Here is a 21,368-nt window from a genome sequence, read left to right as displayed (position 1 = left end):
GGGGCTCCGGCCGCGTGGCTTGTTTGGCCGCGGGGCTCGTCTGGCCGTGGGGCTCCGGCCGCGGGGCTCGTCTGGCCCCGGGGCTCCGGCCGCGTGGCTTGTTTGGCCGCGGGGCTCGTCTGGCCGCGGGGCTCCGGCCGCGGGGCTCGTCTGGCCGCGGGGCTCCGGCCGCGTGGCTTGCTCGGACAGTTCACCAGGAGTGACTTTGTGCCAACTTTGTCAGGCACACGCGTGTGCTAAGTCGCGTCCGTTGTGTCCGACTCTTTGCTACCCTGTGGTCAGTAGCCCGCCAGGCTCCTCTGTCCATGGAGTTCTCCAGGCAGGAGTCTGGGAGTGGGTGGCCACAGCCTTCTCCAAGGGATCTTCCTGACGCAGGCACCGAGCCCACGTCTCTCGCGCTGCAGCTGGACTCTTCACCGCTGAGCCTCTGAGGGGCCCTGGTCTCAGGGGCAGCTGGTTTTACTTCTGTCGGACGTCCAAAGGCAAAGGGCTGCCTGTGCTAAATCTTCATAAGTCTGCACGATTACTTCCCCCAAAGCTAGAGTGACTCACACTTCCACCAGTTTCCCCAGACTCTGCAGCACAAAGACAGTATATTTGGTTTCACCCAAGTAAAACAAGCAATTGTTTCTATGTGCACTCCTCTTGACATCCGGTGGGATGTCCCTCATCTCATCTGTTTTGACGTCTGACAATCTCTCTTGTGTGCATTGCATTAGGTTTTCAAATATTTTCCCCATTTTTATGCTAGCGTATTTGTATATTATCCATTTTAAGAGCTCTTGACTATTGAAAATACTAATTCTTTGTTCCTTGTGTCTCAAATATATTTCATCCAATCTGTCATCTTAAAAAGTTTCTTTATTATGTCGTTTGCAATGTGAAGTGAAGTGAATTTGCTCAGTCGTGTCCGACTCTTTGCGACCCCATGGACTGTGGCCCACCAGGCTCCTCCCTCCATGGGATTCTCCAGGCAAGAGTACTGGAGTGGGTTGCCATTTCCTTCTCCAGGGGATCTTCCCGACCCAGGGATCGAACCCGGGTCTCCTGCATTCCAGGCAGACGCTCTAACCTCTGAGCCAGCAGGGAAACTCCTTTTGCAATGTAGAGGTCGCAAATTTTTCTGAAGCCAAATGTTTCAAATTTTTATTTTTCTTTTAAAAACCTTCTTTGCTCCTGAGTTTTCCAAACATCCCGCCAAGTCTTTGTAATATTCTCGCAGTGTTACTTGCTTTCTTTGCACTTTGCTCCTCAGGCCACCTTGGCTTTTGGATACAACGAGAGAGGGAACAAGCTCAGTGATCACCGTGGTGTAGACGGCCCATGACCCTCCGTGTCTGGACCCGCCTGCTTCTGCCTCCTCCGTCCTCTCTCTCTTCTGCAGCCTCTCCTTACTCCCTAGTAGACAAATTCCTCCCAAGCCTTTTTCATTTTCAGATTGTTTGACAATTCTTGCACATTTGTTTTCCCGTGTAAACTTTCAAGTTATTTTGTCCACTTCCAAGTCACCTGCATTTGGGGTTGGCGTTGTGCTGAATACACCTTCACTCATAGGAGACTAGGCTCCTCCCAGCGTCACTGCCCCAGGTAGGGGAACAGAGTCGTCTCCCCTGGGGGTGGGGAAGGGGCCTGGAGTGCCTTCAGGAGGGGCACCCTGGGGCCGGGGTGGGGGACTGGGGCTGTGGTCCTGGGGTCACTGAGTCCCCGTCCTGCATTCAGGGGGCAGAGAGGGCCCACGGAACCCCGGGCGGGGTGGGAGGGAGCTTAGAGAAAGACAGTACTCGGCAGTGTCCCAAAGGCTCAGAGTTCCTGAGGTTCTTGCTTAGTTAACAGCTGGCCAGGAAATGCAGCTCACTGTGCAAGGACTGTTCTCTTTCAAACAACCCAATAATTTTTCTTCCAGTTTCTCTTCCTTAGAAATCTGATTGGCAACACTATCGTGTAAATCCACATCACTTTGAATTTTACTTCAAAATATCATTTAACCGTGATCCTTTACAGAAAATCTAAGAACACTTTCTATTTCTTCCTTTTCTGGTAAGAAAGGCAGAAACTTAACTGGAACCAGGATGGTAGACTTTTGCCTTAATATTTTTTTTTTTTTTAGAATCAACACGTATTTATTATAGAAAATTTGGAAATACAAATTCCCAGTATAAAAGCAGAAACACACAGATTTCCCCGCCCACTAATGAGTATTGCTGGAACATTGATTTGTGTCTTTCACATCTTTCTTTCCAGGACCTTTTCTGTGCATATATATATATATATATATATATATACAATGTTTTATTTTCTAAAAGAGTGATCATATACGATTCCTTAGGAGCTTCTTGTTTTGCCTCATGTATTGTGAGGTTCTTTCTGTTAAAAGAAAATAACCAGACTTTTACGGGTCACTCACCTGCCTTGGGCAGCTGCCACGTGCAAATTTTCACGGGAACATTTGCTTTCATTTCCAATCCAGCTTGTGTTCCTTCTCCTGGAAGAGGAGCTGGCCCTATTTAATCAAGGGTTAACGGTGGGTAAAATGTGGTGACGCAAGTTACAAATCCTCTAGGTGAGATGGGAGGTAAACTCTGGTAGTCTCTCTTGTCGCAGGGAATGTTTTCCGGGTAACGCAGTTTCTGGGTCCAGTTGAGCAAACTGGCACTGCTGACGGCCATTCCCAGCCCCTCCCGAGGCTGATCCTCTTGGAGCCAGTTAGAGCCAGTGGGATCGAGTTCACAGCAATCAGAGGAAGTTTCTAAGCCTCGTGACACCTGCTGAAGGCACACGCCCAGCACACACCCATGTGGTGTGTGGGAGCTCCGAGGCCATGTTTCAGAGGAAAGCCTCTACGGAGGACTTTACCAAGTGTCCCTGGTGGTGGTGACTGTCCCGTTTCTAAGAGAGTTTCTTCTGGACTGTTCCCTCTGTTCTGAAATGTTAAGTGGGTAGGGTAAGAATATGAACAAGGATTACGGCCTCTCAGGCGAAGACACACCAGCGCGCATCCTCTCTTGGTTTCCTCGGAGCAGAAACCCAGCCAGGTGAGCCGGTCTCTGCTCCGCCCCCGCGGGGGAGGGCCCGGCAGTGCCGGGAGACAGGCTCACGCCTCCCGCTTCGCTCCTCCCGCCAGCCGCAGCAGTCCCAGTCCTCCTCAGGTTCCGATCTCTCAGCTAGCCTTCCGGGGTCCTCCATTCCTCAAGGCTCAGATGACCACACGTGGATAATTCCACGGGACCCTCCTGTGCGCATTTTAGGTTCAGTGCGACAAATTCCCACAAAACGGGGGCTTAAGACAGGAGGCCCCGGTTCTCCGTCCGCGTCGGAGGCTCCGGGGCTCAGCAGGGCTGCTTGCTTTCTGACTTTTCTGTGGCGGGGGAGCCCGCGACTCATCCCAAGCTGTGAGGTCCTCAGGAAAATGGAAAACCACGACAGTGAGACTTGCTGGGCCCCCAGGAATCCCTGTTTGCTGACACGCATGCTTTCTCTCTCCTGTGCGTCCCCACCAGCGTGAAGTCCACGCACCTCTCGCCAGCAGCCCCGGACTACTTGCAGGCCTCCAACCTCAGCATCCATGCCAACAGCTGCTCATCACAGCAGGTGAGCCTGGTGTGGGGGGTGGGGGCCGGGGCCGGGGCCGGGGCCTGGGCGTGGCCACCCCAGGACCCCGCAGAGGACCGCACGGCACAGAAGGTGCCGGTCTGGCATGCTCACTTCAGATGTCTGCAGTGTTTCGGGGCCATGCTCCTTGCCCGTGTGGCCATGAGGCGCGCGTGCGAGAGAAGCGGGTGCGACCATGTGCCACGAGGCCTGTAGGGCCAAGCGCACCGTGTCTGCGAGGCCCCAGCCCATCTGCTGCTGGGTCGCCCCTCGTGGGCTCAGCAGCCCGCGGGCACGCAGTGCGAGGCTCTCCGAGGCCTCCGGGGCAGCAGCGTGGACGCGGTCTGCCTCTGAGGACACGCTGGTCCTGGGCCCTCACCGGGCTGGCCTTCAGCGGCAGAGGCCGGTCAGTTCCCGCTGGTCCTTGGGGGCCCGGGTGTGACCGTCCGGAGACACTACAGCTGCCCCCACCCTCCCCACACCGCGTCGGAGGCCCGGGTCGGGTTAGGGTTGGACAACCATCGTATGGATGTGGCGGTGCAGAGCGGGGACCGGATGGCAGCAAACTCCCATTCATGGATTTAAAACGGCCCCAGCTTGGGACGCAAAGACAAGGCCCCATTCCCTCAGGGGGCACCTAGGAAGCTCACAGCTTACATCTTACCTCGTGATGAAAAGCTGAAAGCTCCCCCTTGAGACACGGGGTCCACACTCCCTACGTTTACCTAATGTTGTACTTGAGCCCAGCCCGGGTGAGGGTGAGGGTCTGGGCTCTTGAATGTAGGTCCCTGGTCACTCTTGAGACACGTATCTGTGTGGGCGAAGCAGGGTTCTGTGTCTGTTTTCAGGCCCAGACGGGCACACACACACACACACACTCGTTTCTCCCCGTTTCCTGCTCTGGAGGAAATCGCGTGGGATCTTGTGTTAAGATTTCCTATGTAAGGCCTCTGATACGGTGCACAGAGTGCTACCTACTAAAGAGGAAAGTGACCCATGTGTCCATCATGAGATGACTGCAAGGTGTCACCTCTCGTCTCCTTCGTGTGTGGGAGACGACCTTGAGATGCACCCTGAAACTGCAAGGCCAGTCACCGTGAGGCATGTTAGGTCACTGGTTTACTTTTAAAGGGTTTTCCTTTGGGTAAATCCACTGATAAACTTTTGGACCCAGGAATTGCACTCCCAAGAATGAAAACAGACTCCAGGGCTTCCCGGGTCCAACCTTGTCCTGCAGTTACCTGGGCAGGGGGCCCCGCACAATCCTCTGAGTGTGTGGGTGATGATTAAAGGAGATGACCCCTGGCACAGCCCTCAGCACGTGGGAGCATCAGCTGTCTACCACCATTAACTTAAAGCCCAATCTTAGAAAAACAGACAAAGCTCTATGACAGAGATGTTCCCTGTAACATTGTTTATAAAAACAAAAATCTGAAATAACCTTAGTTCAGTTCAGGTCAGTCGCTCAGTCGTGTCCAACTCTTTGTGACCCCTTGGACCACAGCAGGCCAGGCCTCCGTGTTCATCACCAACTCCTGGAGTCCACCCAAACTCATGTCCATTGAGTCGGTGATGCCATCCAACCATCTCATCCTCTGTCGTCCCCTTCTCCTCCTGCCCTCAATCTTTCCCAGCATCAGGGTCTTTTCCAATGAGTCAGTTCTTCACATCAGGTGGCCAAAGTATTGGAGCTTCAGCATCAGTCCTTCCAATGAATATTCAGGACTGATTTCCTTCAGGATTGACTGGTTTGATCTCCTTTCAGTCCAAGGGACTCTCAGGAGTCTTCTCCAGCACCACAGTTCAAATTATAGATTTGAACAAACTCTTTACCGAAAGCAGTTTACGGGGTGGCAAATGAGGACCTGAAAAGATGCCCAGAATCAGGCCCCGAGGACGCGCAGATGAGAGCCACAGGGAGGGCCACCATACTCCTGCCCGTGAGGCTCAACCTGCGGATGCCAAGTCTGAGTCAGAGGCGGGGAGGCCAGGCCCGTGCCCGGAGGCCAAATGGGCGCCTTCTGGGACCAGGCTGTCCTGCTCCTGCCCTGACCAAGGAGAAGTGAGCGCATGAGCACGTGTGACGGTGTGTTTCTCTGCTGGGGCTGCAGAGGCCAAGCTGCCCAGGCAGCTCACTTCCTTCTCCCACCCTGGAGCTAGAAGTCTGCAGTGGGGCGTCGCCAGGGCTGGTGCCTCTGAGCCGTCAGCGCCACCTGGGCCCACGGTCTTCGTCCCGAGCTCATCCTCCTGCGAGGACATCAGGCCTCGTGCGCCGGGACCCACACGGGTGACCTGGCTACCTTGTTGATAGCCTCCATGCGGCCCTGTTTCCAAGGACGGTCACGTGCTGCGTCATGAAGGACAGGACTTGAACGATGGAAGGGAGGGGACGCAGCTCAGCCAGAGCTCGTGGGTGGGGCCGGGCGCCATCCTCCAGCGCCCTCCCTGGACCCGGGGCCCCCAGGAGCCCTGACGCGACAGCCAGGGCGGGGCTTGGCTCCTTCTGACCCGCTGCTCTTCCCCTCCTGCCCGCAGGAAGCGAGTGCCAGCCGGAGCCCGTCCGCAGTGCGGTGAGTTGCCAGCCCTTCCACCCGACGGGGGCTGGGAGCGCGCCTCGGCGCAGGTCTCCTAGGAGAGCGCATCTGTGACGGAGCGTTTGGGGCAGGAAAGCCCTGTGCGGAGTCCAGTTGCTGACTCTGCCTCTCAGCTCTGCCCCAGCCTGGAAGGCACGACCCCTCGTGGTCACTCTGCTCACGGCTGGTGCCTGAGCTGGACACCAGGCATCACGCTCGATTGACTTCTGTCTGTGGAAGTGTAGGCAGCCCTTCCGACGGTTCACACACACGCACACGAGCACACACGCGCAAGCGTGCACACACATGCACACGGGCACACACACACTCTCCCCTGCAGCCCTCAGACACCCCAGCCCCGCCCCCCGGCTCCCTCGTGGCGCCGCCCCACGCCCGATCCACGTGTCTCGCCTCTCTCGGTCCAGCAGAGTCAAGCGGAAGGAGTTCCTGGCCTCGCTGTCCAGGTGCTCCAGCCTGAGCTCCGTCAGCACCATCACCCCCGAGAGCTCCCCGCCACCCCAGGTGAGCCCGCGGCCCGGCGGTCACAATTAGGAATATTTCAGAGACAGTGCTTTGGCGCTCTGTTTACAAATCTTGCGCCCAAAGACCTAAAGGAGAGTCTTCGATACCTCCTACCGAAAGTCGAACATTTCGACCTTCCTCTCCTATCTGTGGTTGGTGTGTGTGGTGTGAGGCAGGGGTCTGGCTCCCCGATTCCCATGGGATTTCTACTTTTTCCTGCTTCATTCATGTTAAAGGTAATTAATCAGTAGATAAGGATTTACTTCTGCTACTCAGCTATTATATATATATATATTGTTCCTCAATTCCTCCATTAGGAGTTGAGGAACAAATACAACTGACTTTTTGTATTTAACTGAATTTTTCTATGGTTCCCATTGATTACCTTCTTCTTTCCTTTTCTACATGGCCTTTAGTCATCTTCTTAATGGTTACCTTGAGGATTACAATGAACATTTTAAATTTATAACAATAAAGTTATACTTTATTGAATTGAATAATATTAATTCAGTTTCAATGGTATTTTAATTCAGTATTCAATACTGTTCCAAGACTCTATTCTCACACATTTCCATCTCTCCTCCTTTATGTTGTTAATGTCACAGATTATATATTTGTATACTGTGTGGCCATGAACAAAAATTTATAATTATTGTTTTATGCATCTGCCTTTAAACCATATAGAAAAGGGGAAGAGTTACGAATCAAAGTGCAATAATACTGGCTTATAAATTAGCATATGTAGTTACTTTTACCTGTATTCTTTATTGCTTTTAAGGCTGTGGTGTCTGGTATCTTTTCATTTTAACCTGAGGAATTTGGAGAGACTAGTAAACTGTGTATGTCTTTTTAGTGTTTCTTGTAAGGCAGGTCTATTGTAACAAAGTCCCTCGGCCCTTGTTTACCTGAAAATGTCTTAGCTTCTCCATCATTCTTAAAAGATAGCTTTGGGGGGTTTGGAATTCTTGGTTGGCAGTTTTTTTTTTCCCCTTCATGATCTCATGCACCCCCAGTGCCTTCTGGCCTGCATGGAATCTGATGAGAAATCGCTGTTTATCACACTGAGGAGCTCTCCTCTGTGATTAGCTCTCTCTCTTGCTGCTTTCAAAATTCTCTCTTTAGGTTCTGAGAAACTGGCTGTGACGTTTCTCACTGAGAGTGTTCAGTTCACTTGCTTGGAGTCAAGTTCAGCTTCTCTACTGTGTTGCTGTTGTTCAGCCGCTCAGTCGTGTCTGACTCTTTGTGACCCCGTGGACAGCAGCACGCCAGGCTTCCCTGTCCTCACATCTCCCGGAGCTTGCTCAACATGTCCATTGAGTCAGTGATGCCATCCAACCATCTCATCCTCTGTCATCCCCTTCTCCTCCTGCCTTCAATCTTTCCCAGCATCAGGGTCTTTTCTAATGAGTCAGGTCTTCACATCAGGTGGCCAAAGGATTGGAGCTTCAGCATCAGTCTTTCCAGTGAATATTCAGGACTGATTTCCTTTAGGATTGACTGGTTTGATTTCCTTGTAGTCCAAGGGACTCTCAAGAGTCTTCTCCAACACCACAGTTCAAAAGCATTAATTATTTGGCGCTCAGCCTTCTTTATGGTCCAACCCTCACATCCATACATGACTACTGGAAAAACCATAACTTTGACTATATGGGACCTTTGTTGGCAAAGTAACGTCTCTACTTTTTAATATGCTGTCTAGGTTGGTTTAATATGCTTTTCTTCCAAGGAGCAAGCATCTTTTAATTTCATGGCTGCAGTCACCATCTGCAGTGATTTTGGAGCTCAAGAAAATAAAGTCTGTCACTATTTCCATTGTTTCCCCATTTATTTGCCATGAAGTGATGGAACCAGATGCCATGATCTTAGTTTTTTGAATGCTGAGTTATAAGCCAGCTTTTTCACTCTCCTCTTTCACCTTCATCAAGAGGCTCTTTAGTTCCTCTTCAATTTCTGCCATTAGGGTGGTATCCTCTGCATATCTGAGGTTATTGATATTTCCCTCAGCAATCTTGATTCCACTTTGTGCTTCATCCAGCCCAGCATTTTGCATGATGTATTCTGCATATAAGTTAAATAAGCAAGGTGACAATATACAGCCTTGACGTACTCCTTTCCCAATTTGGAACCAGTCTGTTGTTCCATGTCCAGTTCTAACTGTTGCTCCTTGACCTGCATACAGGTTTCTCAGGAAGCAGGTCAGGTGATCTGGTATTCCCATCTCTTGAAGAATTTTCCACTGTTTGCTGTGATCCACACAGTCAAAGGCTTTGGAATAGTCAATGAAGCAGAAGTAGATTTTTTTCTGGAACTCTCTTGCTTTTTCTATGATCCAACAGATGGCAATTTGATCTCTGCTTCCTCTTCCTTTTCTAAATCTAGCTTGAACATATGGAAGTTCTTGGTTCATGTACTGTTGAAGCCTGCTAAGTCACTTCAGTCGTGTCCAACTCTGTGCGACCCCATAGACAGCAGCCCACCAGGCTCCCCCGTCCCTGGGATTCTCCAGGCAAGAGTGCTGGAGTGGGCTGCCATTGCCTTCTCCACTGTTGAAGCCTGGCTTGGGGAATTTTCAGCATTACTTTACTAGCATGTGAGATGAGTGCAATTGTGTGGTAGTTGGAACATTCTTTGGCATTGCCTTTCTTTGGGATTGGAATGAAAACTGACCTTTTCCAGTCCTGTGGCCACTGCTGAGTTTTCCAAATTTGCTGGCATATTGAGTGCAGCACTTTGACAGCATCATCTTTCAGGATTTGAAACAGCTCCACTGGAATTCCATCACCTCCACTAGCTTTGTTCATAGTGATACTTCCTAAGGCCCACTTGACTTCACATTCCAGGATGTCTGGCTCTAGATTAGTGATCACATCATCATGATTATCTGGGTCATGAAGATCTTTTTTGTACAGTTCTTCCATGTATTCTTGCCACCTCTTCTTAATATCTTCTGCTTCTGTTAGGTCCATACCATTTATGTCCTTTATCGAGCCCATCTTTGCATGAAATGTTCCCTTGGTGTCTCTAATCTTCTTGAAGAGATCTCTAGTGTTTCCCATTCTATTGTTTTCCTCTATTTCTTTGCATTGTTCACTTAAGAAGGCTTTCTTATCTCTCCTTGCTGTTCTTTGGAATTCTGCATTCAGATGGGTATATCTTTCTGTTTCTCCTTTGCCTTTTGCTTCTTTTCTTTTTCAGCTATTTGTAAGGCCTCCCCAGACGGCCATTTTGCCTTTTTGCATTTCTTTTTCTTAGGAATGGTTCTGATCACCACTTCCTTACAATTTACCATCTTTCATCTATAGTTCTTCAGGGACTCTGTCTATCAGATCCAATCCTTTGAATCTATTTGTCACTTCCACTGTATAATCATAAGGGATTTGATTTAGGTCATACCTGAATGGTCTAGTGGTTTTCCCTACTTTCTTCAATTTAAGTCTGAATCTGGCAATAAGGAGTTCATGGTCTGAGCCACAGTCAGCTCCCAATATTGTTTTTTTCTGAGTGTATAGAGCTTTTCCATCTTCAGCTGCCAAGAATATGATCAGTCTGATTCCGGTGCTGACCATCTGCTGATGTCCATGTGTAGAGTCTTCTCTTGTGTTGTTGGGAGAGGGTGTTTGCTATGACCAGTGCATTCTCTTGGCAAACCTCTGTTAGCCTTTGCCCTGCTTCATTCTGTACTCCAAGGCCAAACTTTCCCGTTACTCCAGGTGTCTCTTTACTTCCTACTTTTGCATCCCTGTCCCCTATGATGAAAAGGACATCCTTTTTGGGTGTTAGTTCTAAAGGCCTAGAAGGGCTTCCCTGATAGCTCAACTGGTAAAGAATCTGCCTACAACGCAGGAGACCCCGGGTCTCGATTCGATTCCTGGGTCCGGCAGATGCCCTGGAGAAGGGACAGGCTCCCCACTCTGGTATTCTGGCCTGGAGAATTCCATGGGCTGTATAGTCCGTGGGGTCACAAAGGGTCAGACACAACTGAGTAACGTTCACTTTCACTTTCTAGATGGTCCTGTAGGTCTTCATCAGTTCAGTTCAGTTGCTCAGTCATGTCCGACTCTTTGCGACCCCGTGAATCGCAGCACGCCAGGCCTCCCTGTCCATCACCATCTCCCAGAGTTCACTCAGACTCACGTCCATCGAGTCAGTGATGCCATCCAGCCATCTCATCCTCTGCCGTCCCCTTCTCCTCCTGCCCCCAATCCCTCCCAGCATCAGAGTCTTTTCCAATGAGGCAACTCTTCGCATGAGGTGGCCAAAGTACTGGAGTTTCAGCTTCAGCATCATTCCTTCCAAAGAAATCCCAGGGCTGATCTCTTTCAGAATGGACTGGTTGGATCTCCTTGCAGTCCAAGGGACCCTCAAGAGTCTTCTCCAACACCACAGTTCAAAAGCATCAATTCTTCGGCGCTCAGCCTTCTTCACAGTCCAACTCTCACATCCATACCTGACCACAGGAAAAACCATAGCCTTGACTAGATGGACCCTAGTCGGCAAAGTAATGTCTCTGCTTTTCAGTAGGCTATCTAGTTTGCACAGAACCATTCAATTTCTACTTCTTTGGTATTACTGGTCGGGGCATAGACTTGGATTACTATGACATTGAATGGTTTGCCTTGGAAACAGATAGAGATCATTCTGTCATTTTTGAGATTGCACCCAAGGACTGCATTTCAGACTCTTGTTGACTATGACGGCTACCCCACTTCATCTAAGGGATTCTTGCCCACAGTTGTAGATATAGTGGTCATCTGAATTAAATTCACCTATTCTGGCCCATTTTAGTTCACTGATTGCTAAAATGTAGATGTTCACTCTTGCCACTCCTGTTTGACCACTTCCAATTTACCTTGATTAATGGACTTAACATTCCAGATTCCTACGCAGTATTGTTCTTGCAGCGTCAGGCTTGACTTCCACCACCAGTCACGTCGCCAGCTGGCCATCGGGGGTGTTTTCCTCGTCATCCTTTGTGGAGCTAGTCCTCCTCTCTTCTCCAGCAGCGTGTCGGGCACCTGCCAACCTGGGGAGTTTATCTCTCAGTGTCGTATCTTTTTACCTTTTCGTACTCGTCACGGAGAGTGTAGACTGGATGTGTAGATTCATGTTTTTATCAGTTTGGGGAAGTTTTCATTATTTATTCAGCAATTTTCTTGCTCTGTTTCTCTCTCCTCCTCCTGGGAGTCCTACGAGGCGTATCTTGATACCTTTGATGGAGACCCACAGGCCTACCAGGCTCCGTTCACTTCCTTTCATTGTTTTTTCTTTATAGTTCAGACTGGATATTAATAATTTCAGTTTAGTCAAGTTTTTTTTTTTTTTGATCCTTTTTTCACTGGTCAAATCTGCTGAGCTCCTCTAGAGAATTTTTTAATTTCAGTTGTTATACTTTTTAGCTCTAGAGTTTGTTTAGTTTCCATTCATAATCTCTACTTCTTCGTTGATACTCTGATCTGTTCTTACGCCATCATCCTGACCTCCTTTAATTCTTCGTCCTTGATGTCCTCTGACTCACTGAGTATTTCTGAGACAGCTGATTTAATATTCTTGACTATTAACTTGAAAGTCCGGACTTCCTATTTCTCTGTAGTAAATCGTGTGGTAGCGATGGAAGTCAGATTTGCTCCGTAGGGATTATAGATTCTTGCCTGTTGAAGGCTGAATTTTGCAAAGAGTGTATTTCTTGTCACTGAAAATTTTCTCCCATTGCCTGTTTGGTCAGCCAGTGGCCTGAGGAAGACATCCTTGACTGGCTGCAAGCAGGAGGGGGAAGGTCCTGTCTCTTTAAGTCTTCCACTGGGCGGCACGTGGGAGGCTGTTGCTGCCAAGGGGGCCAGAACCAGGACAGCAGCTGTGCCCACCCCCCAGGGAAGGGCCAGGCCAGCCAGAGCGCACACCCCACACCTGTGACACGCCAGCCGCCAGCACTGCATGGAGTGGGGACTGGCCTCCCTGAAGCTGCAGCTGGGCGCCATGGGCTGTAGCCCACCAGGCTCCTCTGTCCATGGGGTTTTCCAGGCGAGAACACTGGAGTGCGTCACCGTGTCCTGCTCCAGGGGGCCTTCCTGGTCCAGGGATTGCCCTATATTTCTTGGGTCTCCTGCACTGGCCGGCAGGTTCCTTACCACCAGTGCCCCCTGGGAAGCCCCTCGGTGGAGGGCAAGCTTCTGAAGGTTCCGACAGCTCCCCTCTCCTTTTGGCAGACCCCTGTACCCCCACATCCTCCCACAGGCTCTGCTCCACACCCTCCAGTGTGCCATCCACCCGCTGTGTTGCCTTCTCCTCTTCACTCCTGCAGCAGCGCTTTGCTCCTGATTCCCAGAGGCGCTTGGGTGTCTGGCGACACCTCGAGCCACCTCCACTTCCTGGGCGCCACGCCCTTGGGTGTGTGTGTGCACTCACACTGCCCTCTGTCCACTGAGATTACCGTTTTCATGTGGGGCAGGCACCCCACTGTTTCTGTGGATTCAGGAGGTTTTGCAGCAGCGACCCGCTGCCTGCCTGGCCACTGGGCCTACTGCGGCCCCAGCAAGCTATCCATCGGGGGCCACACTCCTGCGGCCACCCCCACCTCCCTTGCGGTGGATTCTGCGAGGGCCTCTCCCGCCGTCCACAGCAGCCTCCTCTGGGCCTTTGCTTTCTCATCTTGGGGCGTCAGTGCTTCTGGCCCAGCGAGGGCCCTCCTTGTTTCCCCTGAAGTTGTATCTTCACTCACTCACATTATCTATCGATATTTGTACCTCGACGATACTTTTAAAGTCCTGGACCAGAGAAGGGTTGAGAGCATTTGCAGACGTGCTGTTTGGGCTGAGAAGTCTCCCAGCTGCAGATGTGCTTGTCAGTCTGTCCGGACTCTCAGAAGTTTTGCACAGGCCAGTCTCTGGGACCCGCACAGGCACCGCTGAAAGCTGGAGTCAGCGCATCCCTGACCGTTCAGCGAGTCCAACAAGAGCTGTGGCCCCCTCCGACCTGCCAGCCAGCAGGCAGAGGACAGCACCGCCGCCAGTCTGCAGGGCCAGGGCAGGAGACGCACGCCTGTGCTCAGGTGCCAGTGAAATGCTCCGGCTTCTTGGTAGGCAGAGCCCTGCACAGGGAGCAGCCAGCCTTTCTTGTGCTGGGAATCACGAGGGTCTCCCTGGCTTCCTGAGACCCTCACATGTGTCAGACAAAGTACACCTGTGTCCGTCCTGACGCACAGGCCGGAGAAGGGTCAGCCTCTCGCCGAGGCTGCTGGGTTCCAGCCTCAGCTCGAGGGGAGGACTCTAAAGCGCTCGGTGACCACCGCAGCTCACGGAGGGTGGGGGGCAGACCTGTCTGTCTCTGAAGCGTCCTCTAAAGTCTCACCTGCTTTGTCCTCGTCGGCAGTGTGACAAACCCTACATCATGGATTCCCTGTGATTTCTCTTTCTGTAGAACACAAAGGGTCAGCGAGAAAGCAAGCAACTTAGGGCAGGAGACGCAGCTGAAAACCAAGGCTCCGCCTCAGGTGAGACCCTCTGCAGTCTGGGCACATCGAGACCTACCTAAATTTGATTGCCTAGAATGTCCAATATTCCCAAAAGAAAAAGGAGAGAAATCGCCAGAGAAAGCCAGGGCTGGGACCCTTGTGTCTGTGATGCAGACAAGGGGGAGCCTGCCAGGGGGTCCGAAGACAGCGCCTGCCCCCCGCTGTGTGCCAAACAGCGGTGGGCTCCAGAGGTAATGCTGGGCACGGGTCTAAGCAGCAGCAGCAAACATCTTCCCGGGCTGAGGGCTGCCCTCGTGTCTTCTCCTGTGGCCCCACCAGAGCTGAGGAGCCCAAGGGTGATGGTGGCCGAGCTCGTGGTGGCCACAGGGCAGGGTCCCGCAGACACTCGGGCTCAGCCCCACCACACCCCACCTGCCGGCGTCTCTGGAGCTTTCACACAGTCCTGTTCATTCGTGAGGCTTCATCCTTTCAGAGTGTAAACAACATCCACCACTCAGCTTTCCAACAATGAACGTTCCCGATGCTAACTTCTCACGAGCGTGTGTCCCTGAGTACAGGACACCTGAGCTGTTCACTCTTCAAAACGCCTGACGCGGGGCTCAGCGCCTCCGACCCCTGGGAGGGAGCTGGCAGCCGGGAAGGCTAGTTTGGTGTCTGAGTGGTTCCACGTAAGGTGGTTTTGGAGGATCACAAAATACAAACGTGCTGTCAGTGAAACTGGTGGAGAAGAAGGGAGGTTGTTCTGGGAGCCTGAGCGAGCAGACTGACTCCGAGGAGGGAAGGCGCAGGGTGGGCGCGGGGTGCGCCCCGCGCTGCAGGGAGGGCTTCCTGTGGGCGGTGAACCCGCTGAGAGGTAAGGGAGTCTCGGGCGGGGACTGAGGCAGAGAGACGCCCAGAGAGACGCCCAGGGCACCAGTCCCGATGAGATTAACCTTCACAGACGTGCAGGAGGCAGACAGAGGGCCAAGTCCAGGGCTGACTCGACGTTATGGGTTAAGATGTCCCATAAAACCGGCACCCCCAGGTGCAGAGGTGAACAAGAGGGCCCCAGCGCTCCACCCCCGGCCTCACCCTTGGGGAGAGGGGAAGGGAGAAGCGCTGCTGACTCTTGGACCCCGGCCGACCCTGACTTTGTGAAAGGGGACCCTCTGAGACTCGCCCTTCATCACGCAACGCTGCTTCCTTGCGGACGACACGGACAGAACAGGGAAAACTGGCTGCTCCTTGTCCGAGTGGCCGGCGCCCCGTGGAGACAAGGGTCCTGAGTGAGAGTCAGCGAAATCACGGGAGGGACAGCCCCAAGGGCCTCGGGACTCAGCAGGCAAAACCACCAAATAACCACGAGGTTTGCTTTGCTTAGAGAAATAAAAGACAAAGTTCAAAATATCTGAAGAGAACAGAAAACTGTTCATTACCAAACGCATTGCGGGGCCTCCCGGGTGGCTCAGTGGTCAAGGCCCAGCTGCCAGTGCAGGAGACCCAGGCTCCATCCCTAGATCAGGAAGATGCCGTGGAGGAGGAAATGGCGACCTGCTCCATACCCTTGCCTGGAAAACCCCATGGACAGAGGAGCCCGGTGGGCTACCGTCCATGGGGTCGCCAAGAGCAGGACGCGACTGAGCGTGAGCAAAACGCATTTGAGAAAGAAGGAAACAGAGCTTACAGACGTGCAGAGGGGCAGGAGAGGCGCACAGGGCTGAGCCTGGGCTTTGCTGCCAACGCCAGTCCCTGCCCTCTGGGGGCCTGCGTGCAGGGCCCTGTGTGGTGTCCGGGCTCCACTCCCATCCCTGCCCTGAGGTGCTCATGGGGACGTCTCCTTTCTCTGCAGAAGCCCAGGGGCCCGAACCAGCCGAGTCCCGCTTCCAGGGGTCCTTTTCCACCGGGATCCCAGCTGTGGAGTCTGTCCCAGAACCCCTCCAGCTGCCGTCCCTGCTGCAGGGCCGCGACCAGAACGTGTGGGCCCAGGAGCACCAGGACACTGTCCCCAGCTGCCAGGAGCCCTGGGCCGTGGAGTCCACGGTCATCAACTACCCTGGAGGGCTGGGCGGCGAGCTGGACGGCCAGCAGGTGCCCCGCACGCAGGCGGTGATGCCATTTGTCCAGGCGCCTGAGAGCCTGCCTGCCATCAAGGAAGAGTGTGGGGAGGAGGGGACTCTGGTCATCAGCGAGGTGGGGGGCTGCACCCCGATGAAGGCCCCTGTGCCCAGCAGCCCCACCCCCGTCACCATGATCATGATGCTGGAGGACCCGGAGCTCGGGGACAGGGCTCCTCAGCTCGCGTAGAGCCAGGGCGCATCCCCAGGCCGCCCCTCCCTCTGGCTGGCATTGCCCATGCCCCCCAGCCTGGCTTCCACCTCGAGGAGGACACCTGGGCCCCGCCGCCCACCTTCAGAGCCCCGCCCCCTGGCATCAAGAGGGAACAGAGCCGAAGCCCGCTGCTTCTGGCCACGTGGAAGAGTCTCATGAACTCTCATCTCCCTCACTCCAGAAGCCGTATCTTAAAGACCCGCCTAGTTTTCTAAACACGTCTATATGTTATTCCAGAAAGGAGGCAGATTCAAGACGGTCTGGGTGCCGTGTTTTTACTTTCGTTGATTATTAATATTTTTAACTATGAATTTAGGAGCTTTTTAAGGAAATTCTTTGGAACTCTTTATTAAGTTTTATAGGAAATAATAAAAGTTAATTCTAATGGCAATGAACTTGAAATCAGTCCTGGTAGATGGCTTTTGGGCAGCGGCTTCCGCGGAGGGCTGGCGACCGACACTGACTCTCCCCGATGCTGGCACTGGGGTCTGCAGCCCGGTAGGAACCAGGCCTGGTCTGGGCCTCCAGAACAGGCTCCCAAGCCTGTCTCTGGGGGAGACCCCTGTATTGAGGTGTGACCCTCCAGGCCTCTCTGGCTGACACTAGAGGAAGAAAGTGAGCTTGGAGATAAGTGCTGAGCACACAGAAGGGCAGGCTTCTTTGAAACCAGGCCTCGAATCAAAAGCAGGCCTGGGTGCAAGATTCCAAGGCAAAGTCAGGGACTGAGGCAGAAACTGAAATAAAGTGGCCAAAGCTGAGGTTCTAAATTTAGATTTCAAAGTTCAAGATCAATCAAAACAAGCTCACAGTCAAAGACGGAAACACCATCACGAGTAGAAGCCGACAAACAACAAAGGTGGGTTCAGGCCCTGGGAACTCGCGATCTGGAATCAGACATGGAGAATTCAGTAGGTGCATAAAATATGTAAATGCATGACAATCACAAAAAACAAGCAATAAGCGGATTTTCTGCATGATCAGAAGGACATGTAAAAGTAGACTTTTCAGAAATAAATGCACTTGTTAAAGTAAATGAAACAATAAACAGTTGAAGAAAGACTTATTAAACTGGAAGATAAACGTGAATTACCCAGCAGAGAGGATGAGATGGACAGAGGAGGAAAGGTGGGCGAGAGGGAGGGCAGAAGGGGAGGCCATGCGTCCAGCTAGAGGCCAGGAAGACAAGCATGCGGGGAGGCAAGTGTTACAAGGGGCGGCAGGGTCCCCGGGGCACAGGAGGCATAGCGTGTGCCAAGCTGCATGAACAGGCACCTCCACCTAGAGGTCCTGTGGAGGAGGGCAGAAAGCTGACACCAGGAGGGCGGCATCGCAGAGGGTGACAGCAACAGCAGCCCGTGTGGGAGCACGGGCCCAGCAACGCCAGCTTAGGGTAACGACGCCGAAGGGCCAGCACCGTGGGTCTCGCACAAGCAGAGGTGGGGAGGGACGGCTGGGCAGCGGGTCCCCAGACCCAGGGGGAAGCCCCTGGCCTCCTTGCTGAGCTGAAGCCAGGCTAGGTTTTCTTAGAAGCAGACTAAATAACTGGTCCCAGGTCCTGAAAATCTTACTACAATAAAAATTACGGAATCATCTTAAACCATGAGAAATTTATACAGCTTTCTTAATAAGACTGTATGTCCAGGTTTGTGACTGCAAGGGTGAACCTCAGCCAAAGTACGGGTCTCCAAGGTGAGTGTCAAGCACAAGCTGGTGGTGGGCGCCAGCCTTGTCCCAAACCCTCTGTGCGTCCTGGGTCACAACTCTGCCTCTGAGTCCTGGGGGGCACTGCCTGAAAGTCGGGACCCCGGGAGGCGCTGCGGCTGGTCCAGTCCTCTGCTGCCGCCATCGTGAGATTCTTCATGATCTGGAGCAAGTGTCCGGCCCCTGCCTGGCTGGACGTCCACCCCAGGAGGCCTGTATGTGCAGGCGGACAGGGCCCCCAGGGGCACAGAGCAGGTCTGGGCCTCCCCAGCTGCCACGCTGGGCCGTCCTGAGAACGTTCCTCCAAGGAGCTGGCTGTCCACCCTCCCCACATGCCTCCCACAGGGGAGGGGGCCCTGCCGGGCGCTGACTGGCCTCGAGCTCGCAGAGTGGCCCACCCGCGGAAGGGGTCCCACCTGGGGCTCCCCCTTCCCTGGGCTGCACAGAACTCCGCAGGCCTCGTCCATGATGAACGGCAACTCTGCCTGAGCTGAGCAGCACCACCAGCAGCCCGAGCTCTGCCCCCGCCCCCGGCGAGACGGACGGGCCCCCACTGCCGCTCAAGTGGGGCCTGGACACGGCCTGCGGTCCACAAGCGGCTTCCCACCTGGGGAAGACTGCGTGGTCCAAGAGGCAGCCACCCAGGCCTCCAAGTATGTGGACAAGGATGCGTTTCAACCAAGATGTCCTTCGGGATTTAAAATAAGGACCACGTTCACGCCCAGCATGTGGAGTTCGGTATTGCCCCAGAGCCCGATGCCTTCCTGCCCACAGCCGCCTCCCATCGAGGTGGTCCTTGGGGAGGGGGCCCAGGGTCTGGAGCCAGGCTGGCGCAGTCGAGACACGGGACGCGGAACCTGCCCAGGATGCCGGGCTGGGGCCGCCGGGCCACAGAGACAGCGCCCAGTGAGCTTAGCGCCCATCCCAGGGGGACAGCACAGACGGTGGTCTCTGCAGGCATACTTAGGGGCTCGACAGGAGGGCACCCCAGACGACCCGCGTGGGCCCTAAATCCACGCATGTCCTGATGCAGGGTGGAGACAGACACGGGGGAGGAGGCCACGTGAGGACGGAGGCCCGGGTCAGGCGATGCAGCCCAGGGACACCTGGTGGCCCAGAAGCCGGAGGAGGTAGGAAGGGCCCCAGAGCTGCTGCAGGGAGCATGGCCACGGACACCCTGACTCTGGATGGTGCGGACTTCTGCTGTTGAAGCCACCAGCACGTGGCCCTGAAAACTGGCAGTGTCCCGCAAGGGCAGACGGTCCCATCCGTGGGCCTCCACACGGCCAGGGTGCAGACTTGCTTCTGCCCACTCAGGATGGGTTGTAGTAACTGCAGGGTAGACGGGGATCATCCAGGTCTTGTCAGAGGACCAGGGGCCAGGGGGTGATCATCCCCCACAAAGGATCAGTCCGGCAGCCACAGATGGAAGAAGGGTCCCCTGATCCCAAACCAGGACGTAACCTGCCCCCCGTCGAGAAGGAAATGCTCCCAGCAAAACAGCCACCGTCACTATTTCAGGAGATTTTCTGAGTGTGCCCAGAACGGCCCCCGTGCTCTGAAGCGGCACACCGTGAACTCAACCCTCACTCGCAGACGACAGAGGCAGCCTGCAGAACGGCGCCAGGGCGTGCCTTCTGGCTTCTGGCGTCTGCGACGTGGGCATGGGGCGGGCCTAAGGGCTGCAGAAAGCTGACAGCCATTCTGTCGTTGGGGGGGGCACGTGTGTGGGAGCCCACCTTGGCCCCCAGGTCTTGTCTCTGGTTCCCGAGGACTCTCTCCCTCAAACGTTTCTACCCCTGAAGCCTGCCACGCACCTCCCACAGCAGTTCTAGGCTGGCAAAATCAGCAGGGGTCGCGTCACAGCATTTGCACTGGTTTTGAAAAATGGATTGAAAACGTGCCATTTGGCTAATACAACAGTGGGGACATGATACTGAGAACTGGTCTTCACGACTCCGTTTGCGTTGTTAAGAAAACGTGGGCAGCGCTCAGGGCTGTGGGGGCCCGGCAGGGCGCAGCCCAGCATCCACCTGGAAAGTGAGGACCAACAACATTGGCCAGGAGCTCTTCCTGCTCCAAGAGTCTGGACTCACCGGGCTCCGCAGTGCGAACCTTTGCAGAGGAATTAGAACTAGAAGCTTATCTTCGGCCGGTTTTGAGCAGAAACCAGAGGGCTTGAGGGAAAGGCCCAGGGCCAGGGTGGGGAGGGCAGGACTCACCCGCCTGCCAGGCTCCCTGGGGGGAACCGCGACCTCTCACCTGTGGGGCTGCCTGTCGGCCACCCATCCTCCGGCTCAGCACCCTAGCTTCCTCTGCTGCCTCCATGGGCCCCTGGCCTGGCTGGAATCCCAGGTGAAGTCAGAAGCTGCTGCCACAATTCTGATTCAGGTGAGACTCAAGTCAAGCTGGGGTGCAGGGGCTTTGCAGCCAGGACAGAGGACAGGTCCTGGCGGGGGTGGGGGGGGTGTGAAGTGTGTGTGTAACCATGGGAGGGGGTGGTTTGGCAGCCGGGAGGTGGGGAAGGGCCTGGGGTGGCTCCTCGGCCAGTCACAAGGCAGTGAAGCTGGAAGCGACGGGAAGGCCACTCTTCCCCTGGAGGCTGGGCATCCCGGCAGCCTGGGGCGGCTTCCTCCACGGGAGGGGGTCCTGGAGGATTCACAGGAAGACCCCTGCACCCCGAGTCAGCACTCAGCGCTAGCACCTCCGTCACCCCAGCCCCAGAAACTCTGCTGAGCACTGCTGTCCAGGGCAGCGGGGGTGCCCGCGAGCTCACCGCCTGGAGGTGAGGGCAGCAGGTGTACCGAGAAGGACGCAGACAGTGGAAGAGGCTCTGAGGTCTGCGCTTTCACACGGGCAGCCCGGGGCCCAGGCGGTCCGCAAGAAGACCGATCGCCTCCAGCTGGAGCAAGGTTGCACCCCGCCCCCACGCCCCCCCTCCCCCCGCCGGAGCGGCCCAGCTGCGCGCGACGCCCAGAGCCCGCCCCGACCCCACCGAGGCGCTCACCGCACGCTCCCGCCGTCCCCCGGCTCTCGCAGGGCGCTCCCACTCCCCGCCCTCTGCGCCCACTCCGGGGGGCCCCAACCCCGCAACCCCGGCCCCCAACGCGGACCCACAGCGTCTCCGCGGAGAGGCTCGCACCCGACCGGCCCACCCGGGAGGGCGGTCCGCGCGCCCCTCCGTCTCCCGGCGCCCAGGGGCCGGGGGG

The 21,368-nt window shown here is 54.5% G+C and overlaps 1 protein-coding gene and 1 non-coding gene across 2 annotated transcripts in view; one reads left to right on the top strand and one right to left on the bottom strand.

Moving 5' to 3' along the window:
* LOC120879239 overlaps positions 1 to 16,872 on the top strand; it is a 51,989-nt gene extending 35,117 nt beyond the window's left edge. The window contains exons 11-15 of the mRNA XM_040262197.1: positions 3,498 to 3,588; positions 6,124 to 6,158; positions 6,590 to 6,683; positions 14,097 to 14,169; positions 15,980 to 16,872. Of these exons, the coding sequence (XP_040118131.1) occupies positions 3,498 to 3,588; positions 6,124 to 6,158; positions 6,590 to 6,683; positions 14,097 to 14,169; positions 15,980 to 16,434 (748 nt within the window). The 3' untranslated portion in view covers positions 16,435 to 16,872. The remainder of the gene's footprint in view (positions 1 to 3,497; positions 3,589 to 6,123; positions 6,159 to 6,589; positions 6,684 to 14,096; positions 14,170 to 15,979) is intronic.
* Positions 1,018 to 1,089, bottom strand: TRNAS-GGA. The gene has a single exon. It is a non-coding gene; the product is annotated as a tRNA-Ser (tRNA).
* Positions 16,873 to 21,368: the final 4,496 nt, after the last annotated feature.

This window comes from Oryx dammah, unplaced genomic scaffold (genome assembly GCF_014754425.2).
Source record: "Oryx dammah isolate SB20612 unplaced genomic scaffold, SCBI_Odam_1.1 HiC_scaffold_20, whole genome shotgun sequence".
Classification (NCBI taxonomy): domain Eukaryota; kingdom Metazoa; phylum Chordata; class Mammalia; order Artiodactyla; family Bovidae; genus Oryx; species Oryx dammah.
The sequence above is the reverse complement of the archived record's forward strand: the minus strand, read 5'-3'. Positions and strand labels throughout refer to the sequence as shown.